Source organism: Thermobia domestica, chromosome 11 (genome assembly GCF_964235325.1).
Source record: "Thermobia domestica chromosome 11, izTheDome1.hap1.1, whole genome shotgun sequence".
NCBI lineage: Eukaryota > Metazoa > Arthropoda > Insecta > Zygentoma > Lepismatidae > Thermobia > Thermobia domestica.
In genome coordinates, this window is record NC_137464.1 from 208,245,443 (window position 1) to 208,267,381 (window position 21,939).

At 35.5% G+C, this 21,939-nt stretch overlaps 1 protein-coding gene across 3 annotated transcripts in view; it reads right to left on the reverse strand.

Annotated features, from left to right (window-relative positions):
* LOC145664684 (uncharacterized) overlaps positions 1-21,939 on the reverse strand; it is a 51,060-nt gene that overhangs the window by 19,166 nt on the left and 9,955 nt on the right. For all 3 annotated transcript variants that reach the window (XM_081731538.1, XM_081731539.1, XM_081731540.1), the window contains exon 2: positions 3,576-3,684. In XM_081731538.1, the coding sequence (XP_081587664.1) occupies positions 3,576-3,624 (49 nt within the window). In that variant the 5' untranslated portion in view covers positions 3,625-3,684. The remainder of the gene's footprint in view (positions 1-3,575; positions 3,685-21,939) is intronic.

Consider the following 21,939-nt stretch of genomic DNA (forward strand, 5'->3'; position numbering starts at 1 on the left):
TCCTTACTGCGATTTGTCTGACAAGTAAGAAACCAGATGAGTTGAGAGTAGCTGAGGCATTAAAGAAGATAGAGATATTGGAATTTGTGTGATCCAAGTCATTTGGGAAAAAATCCTAATGTCCATATGTGTAACTTCCAAAAGTTTGCAGTCTTCTGATATTGATCTGCAAATAGCAGAGAAAAATCTAAAGAACTCACTTCATCAAATGGAAGATCTTTGGGAAAAGTATGACGAGTTTGTAAAATCCACAAAAGGCCGGTGCTCGAAACTGAGTATTTCAGAAACATTTCAAGAGAAACGCAAAAGGTTTGCAAAGAAATATTTTAATGAACTGGCTACGGATAGTAGACTAGATCTATCGGAAGATACATTCTTGTCAGTGTATTTTATCCTATTCTGGATTGTATTATGTCACAACATAGTACCCGTTTCCACGGAATGACTGAAGTACTCAATAGCTTTTCTTTTCTGACCCAAGCAACATTGTTGTCTGTATCTGAGGAAAACCTTCAGAAATCTGGATATGACTTTACTACAAAGTACAGTAGTGATGTAAGCTCAGATTTTCCACGGCAAATACTGGTATTCAGAGATTATAATAAGGCTGAAATAGGTAACCTTCGAACAATTCAAGAAATAACTTTATTCTTAGAGGAAAATGGGTATTCTACGTCTTTTCCTGATGTGCTTACCGCATGTGTATTTTTTGTAACAATACCAGTAAGTGTGGCTTCTGCTGAACGCTCGTTCTCGAAATGAAAGCTTATAAGGAACTACTTGAGAAGTAGTAGTACCTCACAACAAAGATTAACATATGTTGCTATATTAAATGTAGAACGAAAACAAACTTTAAGGATAAATATAGACAAGATTGTTTCACATTTTGCTGATGCTGAAGCTAGAAGAAAAAGCTTTTTGAAATGACATTAAAGTTTTGTTTTATTTTATGGTATTGAATCCGTTACAATAAGTTTATTTTAAAATTGTTTCAGTAATTGTACAACATCCCTGATATGCCCGTTTTTTTATTTCTTAATCATGATGTTCTTTTCTGTAAATAACATGTGTATAACTATGGTATACTATGAATAACATCATTTCTTATATTTTTTGTTTTCTCTTAAACATTTTTGTGATTAATACCTTTTTCATTTTGACTAATATTGAAAAGACGATGAATACGATACTGTGCTTTATAAAAGCTCTATAAAATTATCGTAAATTATTAAATGCTGTAGTATGTAAATATACCCTTTTTATCTTGTCATTCCATCATTTAAGCTTACTTTGGAGGAAAGTATTTCTGTGTATGAATGTGTGTGTGTGTGTGTGTGCGTAATATCGTGCTTGCTGCTTTTACTACTATATTGAAAAATACATTCGCTTGTGGGGCCCCCAAATACCCTCTTGCACCGGGGCCCCGAATAGTTTTATTACGGCACTACTTCGAGTGTGTTACATATATATATATATATATATATATATATATATATATATATATATATATATATATATATATATATATATATATATTTAAGGTAACAGTTTTGATTAAACAAAGAACTGATTTACTGAAAGCATTTGATACTTTTACGTATCTAATACAGGACGATACAATTAAATTCATTAAATTTCGTGTCACATTAACAAAAACTAAATGAATTTATAAAACTAGTAAGTTTTCCTATTGAGGAAAAAAAATAATCTGTATTGATCTTAACAAATCTTTATTATAAATACACACTGCATTTATAACGTAGCTAACCAACCGTCTAATTCAGTGGTTCTCAACCGATGTGACGCGACACGCTGATGTGTCACGCAGTCACCTACGCTGTGTCGCGAAATTGTAGAATTTAAAAATCAAAGAATTTAATAATAATTAGTTAAAATCGAGACAGACTCTACCAGTAAACACCTCCAGCGGTAGCAATAATACTCAGTGCTATATAGAGTCATTATAAAAACTAATTGGTTTCACTATTATAATAGATATTATTATTATTATTATTATTATTATTATTATTATTATTATTATTTATAATAAAAATATCAAACAAGTGTGTCGTGATGTCCTGCACATTCAATAAAGTGTGTAGTCAGTCAAAAAAAGGTTGAGAACCACTGTAATCATTTATTTATTTTTTTATGGCTGAAGTTAACGTTATACAGATTTCTTCCATATATTTTTTTTTGTTCTAAATGGCAATCATAGTTTCTTATTTGTTTCATTTTATTTTTATTCCATTTTATTTTAATTTAAAATAATTTGTTTTAATTTATTTATTTAACTTTTGTGAAAATTTGAAAAAAATTCAAACTCAGTTTCAATGAACTGGAACTCTAAAATCAATGGACCTCCACACCATAGTATTTTATGTAAGTATGTATAAGTATGTCAGGGTTTCATGGATTGCATACAATATATGCTATCCATGTTATATATATATATATATATATATATATATATATATATATATATATATATATATATATATATATATATATATATATATATATATATATATATAGATAGATAGATAGATATCTATATCTATCTATATATATATATACGAGGATTGTTAAGAAAGTAAAGAACGATTGCACATCGCGCGCGATGCCGACCTCTCATCACGCCATCGCAAGCGCAGCAGTTATTGTGCTGCCAAAATGTCTTGAGCCGTGGCAAAAATGCGAACTAAAGCTCACACTCTCACACACCCACGCGTTGAACCAATAAGGGTTGAGCTGCTGCTGAACGAGGGAAAGCGAGTGGAATTTCTTCAGCCGATAGTAGCGCTTGCAACGGAAGACTAGGGATCAAGTCAATGAGATGTATCTATAGTTACTTCCTTCACCTCAGTGTGACCCGAGTCTCAATGCTGAGTGATCACACTATTTGTTTTTGCAGCGATTCAAAATCGCTACGCCAATCGAAAATCCCGCCAAATGTGAAGTATGGAGTGTCAGTCGTTTTCTGAAGTGTAAAAAGTTAATCCTATTGAAATTTATAGGCAAGTAAAGAGTGTTTATGGTGATAGTGCAATGAGCGAGTAGTCGTCAGTGAGAAAATGGTGTATTATGTTTAATCAAGGAAGGACCAGAATGCATGAGGAAGATCGGAGTGGGAGGTCATTACTTGTTACGGAAGAACTGGAGGAAAAAGTCGAAGAAAAATTCACGAAAACCGACATTTCACTTATTCCCGAAACATAAGGAATTTTGCGGTGCAAAACGCAATGAGGAGCAACGAGGAGCTCCAGTAAGCATTGACAGCCTGTCTCAAATCTTTAGCGGCAAAAACTGGTTCCACGTTATAACAAGTGTCTTGACAACTATGGCGATTACATAGAAAAGCAGGATAAGAACCTGTGGCTTTGTAAATAAAGTTTTGTGCTTATCTTTTGTTTCTATTTAACCGTGCCGGTTTCTTTGCTTTCTAGACGACCCTCGTATTTTTATTTATTAAGAAAAAAATCAATGATCGAAAATAATGTATATTTTATTTTCTATTAAAATGTTGAACTATCAACTTATAAGAAGAACTCTTAAGTACATCATAAATTGCTTACCGATAAAAAGAAGTGCGAAGATTAAGATACAAACGGGTGGACGTATCATCTTAAGCTCTTTGTGTTGTTTCTAATTTCGATTTTGTAGGTTCTAAATGGTCCACTAAACCTGAAACATGTTAAAAATTTAATTAAAATTAACTAATAACAATAATAATGATATAAAATCACACACACTTGGACTATTTACCTTGATACATCCTAACTTAAACTAACAGATACAAAACGCTGAAATTTCGTATAATACAAATATGGAAACAGAGACATTGACATATTCTGTGACAACACCAGCTTAACAATGTTGCTAACTCGACATAGTCTTTTTTTTAAGAGCAATGTGTCACCTTATTACATAGGCCTATTTCAAATCTACATCATATCGAAAGTTTTCTATACCACATTTATTATTCAGTTACAAACAGAGATGGAGTGGGTTAGTGGGTCGTGGGTCAACAGGACGTGACCCATTGCGACCCACCACCCACAGTGATTCACTCTGACCCACTGACCCAGCATGACTTACTACCACCCACCGACCGTTCTGCTCAATACATTGTAGACAGCATCATTTGAGCACTGGTGAATTTGTCTACGTTTTATTTTCAAGACCATCATTTTTCTTCCTTTTCCATCTGTTTCTATTTAACTTACTTACCTGAGATGAGAATATCTAAGCGAAGAAAGAATTTCAAATATATTTTGGATATTGACATTTATAGTTGTAATAATAGCAATAAGACTTACTACTTGGCTCTCGGGATACAGTCAAGTTTTCCAATGGTTTTTCCCCTTACGTTGGCCTCCTTTACCCTGATTTGAGACTTTCAAATTTCATCCTATTTTTCACTGAAAAGTATCTATAATTCAACAAGGAAATAATTATATATGATAATTAAATTGAAATTCATCGTAATATGGCCAATAACAAATACTTTACCATTTTATATCGTAACTGTCATATCCACGGTATTATAACAGCGATGCTTGAGCGATTGAGCGTAGAAATTCAAACTCCGATCAGTGATAATTTCACAGCCTTGTGTTATTATAAGCTGGAGAGGAAAGCGTGCATCATGGGTCAGAGTTGGAGACGATAGGCTTCGGTGGGAATTGGGTCATAATGAGAGTGGGTCAGAGTAGGTCATGGTGGGTGGTGGGTTTGAGCCGGTCATGGTAAGTGGTGAGTCACGATGGATAGTGGGTGAGAGTGGGTGGTGGTTCAATGGATCATGAGTCAAGTTTTCATTAACCCACGCCATCTCTGATTACAAACTAGAAGCGTTACAGCAGGGGTTTTCAAACTTTTTGCAATTGAGGTTCCCCTCATCATCAAAATCTGAACGCGCCTCCTCTGTCACCCAATTTATTAAATCTCGGCACATTTTTGAAATGGCAAGACGCAGATGTTTTTAAAAAGTCCTCGCGCCTCACCTGACAACTTTCGGCGCCTCCCCAGGGAGACGCTCCGTACAGTTTGAAAACCCCTGCATTACAGTATAAATGAGATCAACACGCCAAATGAAATGAACATGCCAATGTTCAACCAAAATACCTTAGCGTCGAATACTGCGGTCATCATCTGACTTATTTCGAATAAGCAGGAAGAATGTTACAAGTAATTGAAAATTTAACTTTACTCAAAGGACTTTGTTTCGAAAAAGTGCTGAGATAAGTATCACATCGAATTACGTAGACGATTTTCAATAGACATAGAGATCATATCGTTTATAGGAATTTCATGCTTCGAACTGTTCCGGAGATATGGAAAACATTTATGAAAATTGCTACATTGTTCAAAATCACGTAAATTTGGAACCTTGTTAAAACAACTACTGCTTCAATTTCCTTTGATAATATTACAACAATAGTTTTTGGTGGTTGTAATTACAACACATGTTCGAAATTACACAATTATTAGCAGTATTGTAAACTTCATCAGTGTTTATCTCCGGAATGGTTGGAGATATCAAACTGCTGTAAACGGCATTACGATCTTTACATCTATTGAAAACATCTATGTAAATGGATGTTATGCTTATGTAAGAATTTTCTCGAAATAAAATCTTTTCGAAAAAGTCAAATTTTCAATCTCTTGTATCATACAAAATCCGTCATATCATGATTATAATATTAGATACTAAAGTACTTTGAATGTGCCCCATCCATCTCACTTGCGTTATTACTATTATGTTGACCACCAACATTTGAATGTTTGTGATGCTGTACCGTTCTTAGTTTGCAACATTGTATAATAAATCTGATATTGAACGTCTTTGTTTAACATGCAGATTCGAAATATGTAATAGCCTGACGTAGCACAATTTAAAAGAATACAATTTTATGTTGGGTTGCAACACTGTTAACTTTGGTGGCGGCATGGAGTATGTCAAACAATGTCTTCCTGTCAATATTTGCATGGTACAAAGTTTCAGCTTTTTTTCTTTTCTTTTCTTTTTTTTTCAGGAGGGGGGATATATTAGTTTAAAAGGACTTATCAAGATAAATTGTCCAAAACTTGAATTTCACAACTTCGTACGGCGAATTCGTATGTAGAAATGATGATGCGTAGATCTAAATCTAATTTTTAATTTAATTTTAAAAGTTCTTAGTTCGACTTTTTTTTTTTTTTGTTATCATTTTCTTCTTTGAAAGTTTATGCTTTTGCAATGGTCTCATATAAATTTCATACGGAACTGATTATATTCTTTTCAGTTAGATTATGAAACTCTTTAAAAAGTGAACAAAATTTAACAGACTTTATTGTATGTTCCGTCATAATTTCGACCTACGTGCACTGGTTTTCATCATTCTTTTCGATTTTGAAATTATGTGCTTCTGCAATAATCTCGTGTAAATTTCATAAGGATTTGATTATATTCTTTTGAGTTGGGTCATAAAACTTTTTTAATGGATGATAGTTTTAATTGACCGAATTCGTTGAATGTCCACACACAATCTTGACTTAAGTGCACCTACTTTGATGATTCTTTTCTTGCTCGAAAGAGTATACTTGGGCAGCTGTCTCCCATAAATTTCATAAGGATTTGATGCTAGCTCTTCTGAGATGGATCATAAAACTTTTTAATGAGTGACAGTTTTTAGTGCTGTAATTAACCGACTTCGTGGTGTGTATGTCCATAAATAATCTCGACATAAGTGCACCTATTTTAAATGATTCCTTTTTTGTTCGAAAGAGTGTCCTTTAGCAGCTGTCTCATAAATCTCAAAGGGATTTTATTATATTGTAATACCCCGCACATGGATCTGTTTACAAACAATCAACGCATGCTTGTGTTTATAAATAACACCATGTGCGTTTTACTACAAACTAATGCAATGACATAAACACTAGTGACACCGCCGGACTAGAGCAGCTATAAAACCAGCAGGACCTCAGAGACAACAGTGACACCGTTGGATTGGAGCAGCTATAAAACCAGCAGGACATCACAAACACCAGTGACACCGCTGGATTGGAGCAGCTATAAAACCAGCAGGACCTCAGAAACAACAGTGACACCGCTGGATTGGAGCAGCTATAAAACCAGCAGGACATCAGAAACACCAGTGACACTGCTGGATTGGAGCGGCTATAAAACCAGCAGGACCTCAGAAACACCAGTGACACCGCTGGATTGGAGCAGCTATAAAACCAGCAGGACCTCAGAAACACCAGTGACACTGCTGGATTGGAGCGGCTATAAAACCAGCAGGACCTCAGAAACACCAGTGACACCGCTGGATTGGAGCAGCTATAAAACCAGCAGGACCTCACAAAACCAGATTCAATCACAAGCCAAAGTAGCCTTAGGCTAGCTATCCATCCTCCTTCCCTTCCATCAGATGGGGTAGGTAAACCGGTGAAAATTCATTCTTTCATCTGACATCAGTCTACGGCTGGTCAACTCCACTCTCTCAGCTTGCTTGGAGCTTTGAAAGATATCTAAACCAAAGCCTTTCGCTTACTTGGAGCTATAGGCCTTCTATTCTACCCACTTAGTTTGCTTGGAACTCTGTGGGATTAATAACCTCAGCCACCCAGCCTACATGGAGCTTTATGGCTTTCTAAACTCTCTCTGCTTGCCTGGAGCATTGAGGATCCTAAACCAACTCTACTTAGTTTGTTTGGAACTCTTCAGAAGATCCTTCCCTAGGCTTCTTGGCCCTTGAAACATCTTTCATCTTGCCCAGCTATTAAGAGGATATTTTTACACTACAGTGATTTGGTATCATACTATTTATAACAGGAAGAAGACCTTGTAATAAAATTTGGTAGTGGGAGAAAACTATTTCCGACTATAATTTGCTCTACCATTGATCTACATTAGCAGAACTTTACAATATTCTTTCGAACTAGAACATAGAACTTTTCAATGGATGGCAGTATGAATACTGAGCTTATCCAACTTCATTGTGTGTAATGTTCACGTGTAACTTCGACATAGGTGCACCGATTTTGAATATGAAAAAATATGCTTCCGTAGTGATCTCATGTAAAATTTCATAAGAATGTGATTATATTCTTCGGACCAATGCCGCAAAATTTCCCTGTGATTGGCAGTGTTAATGCTGTAATTGTTTAAATAAAAGTACAATCTGACCAATGTAAAATACTATTTACCAAATCGGTGTTACAGTTTCGGTAATATATATTACTGTCTTCATCATACACATCATACACCGTAATCGTGTGTATGTTCACGTATAATTTCATAACGTGTAACCCGATTTTTAAAAAAATGTTCATGTAGGCCTGTTTCATAAGCGATTTTATACGAAGTTAATACAGTACAACTTCGTTTATCCGGTCCTCGTTGATCCGGATAATCCAGATCAGATTTGCAGACTTCTTTTTTAATTAATGTTCACATAGATAATATTTTTAACTACGATAGCAAGAATGTAATTATAACTACGTCAAACATTCGTTTTTTTTTATTAAATGCATAGTTCCTGTATAGATTGTACAATAAATTATGGTGATATTGTACACTCATGTCCAAAATTATTGTCGCATGTCTATAAATATGTTGTTCTAGGAATAAAATTTGATAACGAATTCGCCCGTCGGCAAAGACATGTATGTGACAAATTTCATGTCAAACGAGCGGTAAATAAGAACAATAAAACGAAAATAAAATTTTCTTGTCTATTTAGCAACATTTTATTTTATTCATTATAATTTTCGTATTTATAATTCCTTTTCTATGAAATTTACCACAAATATACATTTCCCGATTATACACATAGTATTAGTATTAAAAGTACCCTGCAAAATCATTATCAAATTATATTCTTATGTGACAATAATTTTGGACGTGAGTGTACATATAAAATGCTTTCTGTCGATTTTAAGAAAGCACCTCAATGCTTCTTTAAAATGCCACATGTGTTTGATATAGAAGACAGTGAAGCAATTCTTTGTTAAGAAATTTTGTAAAAAGTTATTGTAGTAAACGATAAGTCTGCTTATTTAAGAATTTCTTTTCCTTATTACATATATTACCCAGATTATCCGGATTTTGGATTTTCCGGATTGCCTTTGGTCCCAGTTAGGCAGGACAAACGAGGTTGTACTGTATTCTGCTGTAGTATGGATTTAGGCACCTGTTGAAATTGTAAGGGTAACGAAAAAGTGGAAAAATGAAACAAACAAATACATAAATAAAAACACTTCAGAAAACAAGCGCTAAAAACAGAAAATAATAAAGAGAAGCACTAAAAATCAGAAATAACACTTTCTGGACTACAGAGATAGTTTAACATTAGGATTTGAGGTACCATGTACGTAAAAACTGTACAATTATGCTTCATGACACACGTAATCACTCACTGCATGCATTATTTAACGTAAATTTTTGACATCTAAACTTATGAACGTACGAAAGATTTGTAGATTACGAAGATGGGTTAGTATCACTGCATGTTTTTGTTTCGTGCACGCCTACGCTCCCGCGCGCGCTCCAATTGGATTCTGGCCACAGCAGTTCGACTTTCTTCTTTCCATCTTCCTCTCTGGTCTATCCACAGTGAAATTCACGCACGGGAAGATCAATACGAGACACGTGGGAAGTTTAGACGCTTGCATCATTGAGGAAAATGGCTTTCAACCCTTTAATTGACAAGCATTGCGAAATTTAAGTAGAAATACTTTGGTTTGTTTTTACGGTTAAATTACACATTCCTGACCATGATTAATTAATGTGTAAAGTTTTCTTTTTTTAATATTTTGCACATAAAATACAAGACGTTTTATTACAAGCAATATCGCTTTAAAATAACTGATTTTAAACAAGACTTTCGCGGAACTCGGGAAATATTGCTTTTGCAGCACTGAATTTGACTTTCCTTGTTGGCGAAGATTACAACTATCTAAGCAAGTGATCTGCAAATCACACCTATGAATATTGTGTGAAAACACTAATGGCATTAAAAGATGACCGAAGCTATCATTAGTTGTATAACTTAGTAGAAAGTGATGTTGCTTCTATGCAACAGGGCCAAATAAAGGGTTAAAAAAAAGACGAATAATTCATCGTCACGAACAAAATCCACTGAACTTTATTTTGTGCCAAGCCACTTCGCTCTGTTGATGAATTTATCCGCCAATCTAGTGGCTAGCGCATGCACCTTTGGTGCATGTGATCCCAGGGTTGCTTCAGGACTTAAAAACATTAAATACATTTATGCTGGTTTATGTTGGTTGGTTATGCATTTATTTAGGTTCTACTTTAAACTGTAAATTCATATTTCATGTAGTCTCTGTGCTATAAAGGGAAGCTAAATATCAATAAATACATAAATAAATAATCTAGATTGTTGATATCTGCATCTACCCTTGCTTTTGTTCTTCTCCCATCTTCTTCGTCTCCCCACAAACTTCTTTCCCCTAGGCTTTCTGACTAGAAATAGGGCTGTGATATTTAGATCCACATTTTCAAATATATATTATTTATCTACATATCAATATTTTTCAGTATTTGATATTTTGATATTTAGATATTTCAGTGGTCAATATTTTTTTTTCATAACTGTATTTTCATATTTTTCTTTATCTCGATGTGTAATATTTGAATATTTACTATTTTTTGATATTTCGATATTTTGATATTAAACTAGCTGAATCTGAGCTATCTAATATGAGCAAAAATCTCTTTCCCTCTTCTTCGCTGTATCTGTACCAGTGAGGGAATGGGTCACGAAGTTCGTGACCTGTAACCCAAAAGATCCAGAGGAAGTCAGTCCTATATGACCCACTAGACTCGATGAATCGGGCAGATCGATGACCCAGATTGACGCGAAGGCTCACGATCCAGAAAGACTCGGTGCGATCCAAAGACGACGAAACCTCGTCATACACGTGGAGAGTACAAATGATACTGTTAGTGTATATCTATCAAACACGATTGCCTCCTCTTTGTGTGTGTCTTCTTATTGAACTTACATAATTTTCCTTTTCGCTTGTTGTTTGCGTCTTGTGTGTGTGTGTGTGTGTGTCAATCCATTGCACTGAAAGGTAATTACAAGTTTTACCAATAGCATAAACCCGAAAGAATCAAAGGATCGGTAAAGTCTAATCGAGTTAGCCTGTGAAACTTATCATTTAGAATATAAAAACATGTTTCTTGAGTTCAAAAAGTGTTCTGTTAAATCTTTTTCTGAAGCCTATGTTTAAAAACCACCTTATTATTTTTCAGTATGGGAAGACAAACATGAAATTGTATTTGAAATATTAAAAACTTGATACTTTGTTTAAAAAATGTCAAACCAGGAATCAAACAAATGAATATAATTCGAGCTTGAATAGGCCTGTTGAACATAATAAGTCAACAATATGTTGCAAAGCTGATATTTCAGCTGTTTCCTGGCCGCCGGGTCTGTTTATGTCTCCAAGTCTGACAAATGACCGGACGACCCGGAAAAGAAATCGTGATCCAAATGACACATGACTCATTCCATGTATGATCTACATTATGTCCTTTTACAGACACAAGTGAAGGACGGGAGGTCATACATAAACAAAGGATTTTAATACATAGACGTTGGGATGAGTTTCTGGCAACTTGGAGAACTGATTGATGATGTCAAATCGATTATATATTTGACATAGTCGATATCCGAGTACCGTACGCTTCTTTGCGGCTATGCAGGTCTTTGAAATTGCCAACATGCAAAAGATCTTGCCATTCAGTTTAAAGCAAAACGCCTGCGATATTCGTCAACCCGCTCTATGTAACTATTCTACTGGTTGCGTAACACAAGGATATCAATCTCAAAAATGCCCAAACGACAATGTTAATCTTATGGGTCCCAAACGACTCTAAAGCGTTAAATAGAAAAATAACACACTTCAAAAAAATACTGGGAATTGGCAAATCAACATAAAATTTGGAATCGATCAGCTAAAATAATACGTTTCTAGAGCTTGTGGTTTACGAGACCTCATTGTCGATAGAAATTGGCTACAATATACATATTTCAATATTTTTCGATATTTTGGCATTCAATAGTTTTTAATAATTGAGTATATTTTAATATTGTTGACATTTTAGAAGTTCTATATATTTTGATACTTAATATTTTAATATTTGCCGATACTCTGATATTCTTTAATACCTCGGTATTTACCATTTTTTTTTTGATAATTCGGTATTTTAGGTAGCGCAGTAGCTCAGTGGTAGAGCATTCGCTTCAGATGCATGGGGTCCTTGGTTCAATCCTAGCTCGCGCCAAGTTAGCTTTGTGGTGGACAAACATCATGTGCGTGGGTTTCCGTGGGGTTCTCCCGTTTCCTCTCACTTTCTTCATTCCACCATTTCTTTCATTTCTCATCATCACCATCTCCTTTAGCCTAGCCGGTATAATCGTGGGACATAAAACTTAAAGATTTCATTTCATTTCATAATTCGGCATTTTCGCTATTTTGATATTTCGACATATTGATGATGTTTTTGTATTTTATCCATATAGATATCCAAATCCGAATACTGCACAGAACTAACATCACGAATGATAAGCATATAATCAACGTGCCCCATCCATCTTAGACGCTACTATCTGAATGATATTCGGTTACTTTTCGCTCTTATGAAGTTCAGCGTTGTACAGTCCGCAGCAAAAAACCTGCAACATGAGCATGCAGTGGCGTATTTACGATTTTGTTTCGGGGAGGGCTTTGCTAACTTTCGGGGGGGGGGGGATTTGCCTGAAAATGTGAAAATTCTGCAAGATACTTAATATACTTTACTATAGTAAGTAAGATTTCGGTGGGGGCTTAAGCCCGGAAGCCCCCCCCTAAATACGCCACTGTGAGCATGTAAGTTTATTGTGAAACAACCAAGTCTTTTGTTCCAAAATAAGTATGCAGGGGAGGACGCCGAGGTTTCTCCTAGCGTGATTCGTGCCACTTAGACGTTAGTTGATTCCCTTGACTGTTAGGCGTAGTTTCACAATAAAGTTGCATGCTCATGTTGCAGGTTTTTTTTACTGCGGACTACAGTTTTCAAATTTTCCCAGTTTGTTAATCTCTTTTCTTGTCAAATACTCCGCTTTCAAGAAACGTTTTCGAAGACCATGGGCGGCGATTAGGGGAGGCAAAGGGGGGCAGTTGCCCCCGCACTTTTTTTAAGTAACCAATTAATGTATATAGTTTCATTTGGAAATGTAACGATTTTGTATGTGTTACTGATTAATAGGAAAAAATGCTGCCATATAATATTTGCTGTTGCGTGAATACGTATTGGTTGTCTTCCCGTGGAGTAAAGAAAGCTAGTAATTGCGTTTTAATCGCCACAGAAAATAACCCCAAAAAATAACCTATTGGAGCACAATTTCAGCATACTTTCATTTCTTCTTACAAGGGCTCGATATGTTAGTGAGCCGCTTTGAAGCTAATCGAAAGAACATTATGCAAAAAAGTAGGGCCTATTTCACAAGTTATTCTTTAATTGCACAAAAATTGACAGTTCCTAAAATGTCTTTTCTTCTTTCTAAAGTAAGGAATATCGATTAAAAAGAGCCCATTGTTTTGTAGTGTAATATACGAGTGAAGTGTTGTGTTTAAGGATGTACGAGTGTATATACAATAAAATTTAGTAAATTGAACATAATTCTAGGTTTTAAGTTTATTTTGTATAACTGAAGTGTGGATTGTAAGTATTGTTGTGTTTTGATGTGTTCCAAGAAAGTGAAATCTGCACCTAATGGCAACGAACATATTTCAAGAAGTTGCAAAAGCAAATATTTCTTTAAATGTCGTAGCATATGCTTGTAGTATTTACTATCTTTCATTTTCTAAGAGTAATAACATACATTTAATAGCATGTGTGGAATTAAATATTAAGTTTTTCATTAATCCTCAGTTTCAATATAACTTTTGCAAAACAAGCATCATTATTCATTACTATGATTAATATTATCCTTTCTATTTATTTGTTTTGCAAATTTATTAAATAATCTGATCACACAATTTTCCAGACAGAATTTTAAGATGTTCATGAGCAAGGAATCAATTCTCTTCTTACACTTTCGTTGTTTAAGAGTACAAAGGGCTAGTATCTACTTGCGTTGTTCTTCTCAATTTACTTAATAAACTATTATATACGATATACGGTATTTTAACTGAAAATATAGTATCCTATTAGTTATACAACCTTTCGTCAAACAAAATGTTAGAAACAACCAGGAAAACTAACATTTATATACAAATATTCAGATCATGTCTTGCCCCCTCACTTTTAACGTCCAACCGCCGCCACTGTCGAAGACTCACTGATTCCGTTCTTCTCTGCGTCAGCGGTTAACTTTTCCCATTCATACAAAATATAAACAATATGGCGGCAAAACTTAAGCTCATTTATTATATTATATCGCTCATTGTTAGTGCATACTTAGGCCAACAATTACGAAAATTAATGTCTGCCAATGGAAGACTGAAGCTGAATGTGTCAGTGTTACACATCGATCTGGTTCGATTATTTTGTCGCAAAATTTTATTCAACTTTTGCCTTGTATGTATTTTCTTTCTTTCTTTCTTTTCTTTTCTTTCTTTCTTTCTTTTTTTTCTTTTTGAAATCAGTTTTCATGTCTACTGATTCGATAAAATCGATACCCTTTAAAATTTCCACTGACAAAACAACATTTAATCAATTTCCACCCATGATCTGCCACAATGTGAAATGTGAAATTAAAATTTTTGGAAAGTGAATACAAGCACAAACAGATCACAACCTTTACAGCCTTCTTACGTCTAATATATCTGCACAATTTCACTCCCTTCGATGTACTTTTTCTTGGTGTCGATTTTTTTTATTTTGGTGGCGGGGGCTTTTGCTCTGAAGAATAGTTTTTCTGCAGAAACTATTCGCTTATTTTACATGTAGTATCTCTCTATACAGTTTCGTTACAATCCTATATGTACTGTAAGTACTTCTGTATTACCTTCATTACCAATTTTGATATTTTGCAGTCATAAGTTTAGAGGGGTTTCTGCCCCCACCTAACCGCTTTGTCAAAGAAAATATCAAACACGTCTTCTCTTATTTTACCTGTGCGTAATTTCATTCACTCCAGATTAGGATTAGGAATTAGTTTTTGGTCTTTCGGCATCTATGGCCATGTTGGCTCGTCACGCATGAGGTATGACGTCCCTCGGGGATTATACTATCCGGGGAAACTGGGAAAAAGAAAGGAATCGGGAAGGAAGAAAGCATCCTGTGACCATTATGTTAGCTACCATCCCGCCATTTGCCTGGTGTGAATGACGAAAACCCAGGAAATCCTCACTCAGGATCAGAGTTGCCAGATCTACTTGTTTTGCAGGAGATCTCCTGCTTTTTCTACGTTCTACTGATCTACTGCAAAAAAAAAGAAAAAAGAAAAAAAAGAAAAAAGAAAAAGAAAAAGAAAAATGAAAAAAGAATTGCTTTTTCCTTGCAGCGGAAAATTCAGCTTCAAATTGTCCTGCTTTTTCCTTGGGGCGGAAAATTCAGCTGCAAATTCTCTCGCTTTTTGCTGCGAAAAGTTTATTCACTCTATGGCATTAGGGAGCATGGCTGGCAATTAGGTATTCTTAGCCATTAGGTGCAATTAGGGGGCATGGGGGTCTTTCTACATCCAGAAGATTCCTAATAATCGTAAAAAAAAAATCTTTATGAAATTTTTAAGTAATTAAAATTAAAATTTGTTTTGTATGTATTGTTTTATTTTGAAATGAAAGTAGTAATAAATTCTGGACTGCATTGCCCCCTTAATAATGGCAATTTTTTGCCCTCCCCCGGGATTTACACTCAAACACAACCACTGTATGTCTACTGCTTTCTCCTGTTTTTTATGTTCGAGTCTCCAGCTTTTGCAACTGATTGGTCTGGCAACACTGCTCAGGATGGCTGCGCTGAAAAAAAAACTGTTACACTTTCTCGACTAAGTGTTTCCACCGGAAATCGAAGCCGAGACAGCTCGCACCAATGGCGAGAGCCTTAGATACACTGATTCGCTTGAGTTTGTTTCCTCCTACGCTCTTGACATCGACTTTAATTTGGGGGGAAAGGAGGAACTTCTTACTTAGCTTATTTCATGTCTAGGAATCACGGTGGCTCCGTGGTAGAGTACTTACCTTTGATGCGTGGGATCCCTAGTTCGAAGCCCGGACAAGTAAGTTTGTGTGGATAACATCACGTACGTTGGTTTCCTCGGGGTACTCCCGTTTCCTCCCACATTCTCATTCCACCAATTCTGTCATCATCATTCACTTACGTCAATCATCCATCTGCCTTAGCCTAAATGGCAAAATTGTGGGACCTTAAGGGTCTTCACTACAGTGAAATTAAACTACCGTTAATTTTAGAGCTTTTCTGTAATATCTTCAAAACAAATAAACATATTCGAAAAGCAGAAACGTAGTGAACCAGACAATACGGTTTTACATGTGATACCTTTACCACAATTCACCTATCTGCTTTTGGTATGCCACAATTTACAGAATCCGCAAAAAAAAAAAAAATGCTAAATTATCAACAGTTGCAAATCGAAAGCAGACAGATGAGTTGTGAGAACGGTATCACATGCAAAATCGTATAGACTAATTCGCTACGTTTCTGCTGTTCGAATATTTTTATTTGTTTTGAAGATATTACAGAAAAACTCTAAAATTAGCGGTAGTTTAATTTCACTGTAGTGAAGACCCTTAAACTGCAAGGTTTTATTTTATTTTATTTTATTTCACGTCTAGTATCTACCTGCCAAATTTGATCGAAATCGACTTGGATGATGTTCCTTGTTAGAACAGAGAAAAAAGAAAAGAAAAGAAATGTGTTTAAATATGCTATTACTCATCGCAAGTTTAAACAAATGGTTTACAAGTAGCAACGCAAGATTCTTGACTAGCTTTCAAAAACTGATAACGTATCAAACACAAATAGCATTAAGTTGTATTTGTTTTTCAGCGGAGAGGAACTTGGGTATATCGTTGTTCCAGCTTTAAAAAAAAAAAAAAAATCTACGAAATATGTTCATTTGTTTACTACAAAAAGCTAGAAATTACGTTAAATAAAAACGGGAAGTAAATAATAAAGTTATAACTATATATACAAACATTACAGTTTACAGTTATCAACACGACTGTAATAAATACAATGAATCATTGAAGAATAATACCTTACTTTCCAGACTTAACAACTACAGTCAGATAAGGACCTATTTGTCATATTAAGCTAGACTAGGCCTAATCAGCAGTTTAGAGACCCCCCCCCCCAAGGACGAAACTAAGTATACCTACGTAAATTTTTTCTCATATTGTAAACTGTGTCGAGTAATAGCTAGTTCGAAAGTTACAGTGTCCCACTATGCCTTGTTTCCTTTGTTTTTGCTGGCCATAATGTTTTCGATCAGTAAACTATATTTCGTTTCCCAAGATTTAGAAGAGATTTTCTACTATTTCTTCAGAAAAAACACCATATTATTACAGTTTTACAGTTTAATCTGATAGAAAGAAAAATATTTATCATAACTACGTAATATTTATCATAGTTAGTGCACAAAAATGTCATTCATAAACATTCAAGCACACAATGGCAAACACAGGGTGGTTGGCAGATATGTGTCCTTTCTCCTGAAATACGAAAAAGACATTTAAAATATTGAATTATAATATGAAAAAAAGCGGTGGCTCAGTGGTAGAGCGTTTACTTCTGATACATGTGGTTTTTAGTTCGATCCCAGCTCGCGCCAAGTGAGCTTTGTGGTGGACAGACACAAAGCTGGATTTTCTCGGGGTTCTCCCTTTTCCTTCCACTTACTCATTTTATCATTCCATTCATTTCTCATCATCTCTCCGTCTCCTTTAGCCTAGCCGACATAACCGTGGGACGTAAAACTGAAAAATGTCATTTTATTTCATAAAAAAAGAACAATACTCTTAAGGAAACGGTATACCCTGCTTTATGAAAAAGCATCACCTCCTTCCCCCCAAAAAGTAAAATCCTAGGTTCCCCAAGAAAATTATTCAGTGGGACATGGTCCCCGTCCCCTCCTCTAACAACGCCCATCACCTCACACATTGAAATCGTATAGTAGAAGGAAGAATGGACAGAACAGCTTTTTTCTTCTATAACACCCAAAAACCAGTTTGTAGAAAATCGAAAGACCGATATTTCGGTTTATTTCTTTAAAATCTGGTTAGTTTTTCACCGAAACCGATATCACTTTTCTCGGTTTTTTTTTTTTTTTTTTTTTTTTTTACTGAAGTCAATATGATTTTTCCCGAATCCGGTATTGTTTCTTCTTCTTCTTGTAGTACTCATTTCCTCCTCTCCACACACACAAAAAAAGACTTTTCGAGAAAGCAAACAGTTTGTTAAATAACCATTCATTCCAGACTATTACATAAAGACAAACTAAAATCTAATTACCTAAAAAAAAAAAATAAATAAAACCTTTGAGAAGAGCAATTTTTGTTTAAAATACGATAGAAAGGAAAAAATAATAAATGCAATTTTTATTTTTGCTGGAATAAAATAAAAAAAATATAAAAACTAAGACTAAAAGCACATGGCACTCTCCCTAATATTGATAGATTCACATTTTTTTTTTTTTAAAAAAAGGTCTTTTTTCATACTGCGAGCACTGTATGTGGCTCACATAATCAATTTTAACACGGTACACAATCTATCTATTAGAATGCTACAGTAGCAACAATAGCTCCTTTTTTAAGTTGTTTTACCGCAGACGATAACGTCGTCTCTTCGGGAGTGATTCAGATAGACTTTGGTTATGATTTATCACATATATGGGCTATAAGGTTTAACAACAATAATAAAGTAAGTCACTTTATTCATACACAGGTGAATTATTATTGTTGTTGTAGAACATAGATAGTACAAACTAGAAACACAGATAGAAATGTGGAATATTAACATGTAGGATTGAGGACAGACAGCAAATAACAGTGACCAGATGTAAGGATTATGAATTTTAGAAAGAGACGTTTATTTAATGAGCGGAGCGAATGATGAGATGAAGTGCTTGGATGCCACAGTACACAGGGAAGAGTTAGTATTCACAAATGAGCTTATCTTCTGTGTTGGGGCTACTCAACACTGATGATAGACACGGGGGAAGCCCTTGTTAGGTTTAGTCACTGTGCAGACGATGGGTAGACGTGCGAATTGAATTCTGATGGATGATAGGTAGCGAAGAAATGATGGTCAGGGTGCTCTGGATGCGTCCGGCTATAGATGGAGAGGAGATGTCGCAGTGGAGGATAGTAATAAGTAGGTGAGGCGAAAAGGCGACTATCAATGTGTATAGTGTCCATAAGCGTATGGTGCTGTGTTGTCTATGTAGCGAGAGGGAAGATCTTCCAGATGTCGAGTGATGTGTAGGAATGTTAGTCGTTCGTATAAGAGACATATCGGGCTAGGTAATCTGACTCGAAATGCGAGACGCAAAGCATGGCATTCTATAATACGTAGGCGCTCGTAGAAATCATCACTCGCACTAACCCAGGCAGTATGACCGTGAGTGAGACATGGGCAAAGAAATGCCTTGTACGTGTTTAGAACAGTATTGGTGTGAAAACCCCAGGTACTACCGACGAGCCGCCTCAGGAGATTTAAACGATTTTGCGCTTTCTCCTTGACGGAAAGAAGGTGAGGTTTCCAAGATAACTTGGCGTCGAAGATTACCCCCAGATATTTAGAAGTAGTGCTGGGATGGATGGGTACACCGTCTACATTAATGTTAAGTAATGATGAATTGCGGCGTACTCGACTGCGTCTCTTGTGTGGAATGATGACAAGAGCCTGGGTTTTAGTATAATTTAATTTCAACTTCCATCTACTGCACCAGTTGCTAAAGACATCTAAGGCTTTTTGCAGAGAGATGTTGATCTGATGCATAGTTTTGCCACAAGCCAGCAGTGCAGTATCGTCTGCAAATGTGAAGATATAAATAGGCTCAGGCATTACAGGCAGGTCACTGACGTACAAAATATATAATAGTGGCGATAAGGCTGAACCTTGCGGGACACCGGTGTAAGGAAAAATTGGGAAAGATAAACTGTCGTTGGTGGAGATATATGCAAGACGATTCTAAGAAAATGGTATACACCATACGTATATATGCGGCAGGAAGATTGAAAAAGTGTAACTTATACACAAGACCATTATGCCACACGCGATCAAAGGCATTTTCAAGATCGAATAAAAGTAGGCATGAGGGTGCAGTTCTATTATAATGGTTCGTAAGAATAGTGCTAAGTCGTAAGAGGTTATCAAGGAGGCTATGCTCAGAACGGAAACCAACTTGGTGTTTAGGTAACAGATCATGTATTAGCAAATGCCTATGAAAACTGCGAACTACGTTGCGCTAAAAGATTTTGCCGAGTCTGGACGTGAGCTGAATGGGCCTATAAGAAGCTGATCCGTTTTATTTTTGTGGGGTTTCAGAAACATGAGCACTTTAGATACTTTTCAAGTAGGTGGGTAGTAGCCGGTTCTGAGGACAAAATTGTAGTGTTGCCAAAATATGTAACAAAATAGCAGGACCTTCTTTAATATGGCGGTAGGTTATGCCATCAAACCCTGGCGCAGTGCTTTTCTTGGGACGTATCACGTCTGTAATATCCACTGGCGTTATTGGTGCGGTTAAAGGATGTTGATCATCCAGAGCATGGTCCACGTTAATTTGAAGATATCCATTATGAGGGTTGGTATATCTGGCAATGCGCCTGTAAAGTGTCGACACATCTTGAAAAGAAGTTTCTGGTGTAAAGAAGGTCTGAAGAACATGGGCAAAGGCATCCGCTTTCGCAGAGTCCGTTGTAAGGGCAGAATTCTTGTCTAGACGGTATTGAGAAGTGCTGGTTTTCCCAATTAGCCGATTGAAATGTTTCCAATACTTAGTTGGATGACTCTCCTCTGCTAAAGCATTAACTGTCTTTATCCAGTTGCGTCTTTTGTATGCTCAGATGTAATTTTGAACCATACGAAGGTACTGACGATGAAGTCGCAGTGTGACATGGTTACGGATGTGTAGGTATTCCTTATACGCAAAAGCGTCTGAGCTCCAACCTATAACCTATGATTTCAAACATTTGATTTACGGTTATTTGTGATTTCAGGTTTAACAGAAACACATATTTAAACTATGTATACTTTAAATAAATTATTGAGTAGACCTTTTTCGTATAAAGTTTATTTTTTAAAAAAAATATTGTTCAAAGCCTTTGTATTTTATTAAGCCTTTTCCAAAATCAATGCAAATGAATTGCGCTGCCATCTTTGGAGTTCTTTTAAACTATACGTTTGTGGGCGTTTATATGTTTGTGGCCAATCCTTTCGGCAATGAGATCTCGGAAACTACAGGCTCCAGAAAGATCACGTTTACACTGATCGATTGCAAATTTTGTATAGATTGTCCAGTTCTAATTGAATATTAAAAAAAAACATGGTCATTATTTCTTTATTACATTTTTACGGGTACACTGGAAGTGTTGAAATTAAAAAAAAAAACTAAAGCATTATATCCTACACATTATGCATTCCAACACCATATAATTGTATACAGGAGTTGCATACCTCTCAGGGATTTATTTCATGTCCAAATGATAATGAAAAACGAAGGATAACCATTTCTCCACTTTAACAGTAAGTTGAATCTTTATTGTTTGGAGTGTTTTGCCCAATGAACACCATATATCACTGACATTATAATGTATTTGCTTATTACATACTACATGCAAAAAGAAAGAAAACACTGATCATACATGAATTAAAAACTCCAACTGGAAGTAGGCTCAAATCTGGCAAATGCTGCGAGATATTGAAAAAGTAATCCTAAAAAATCTCCCCTTCACGGTATCTCTTGC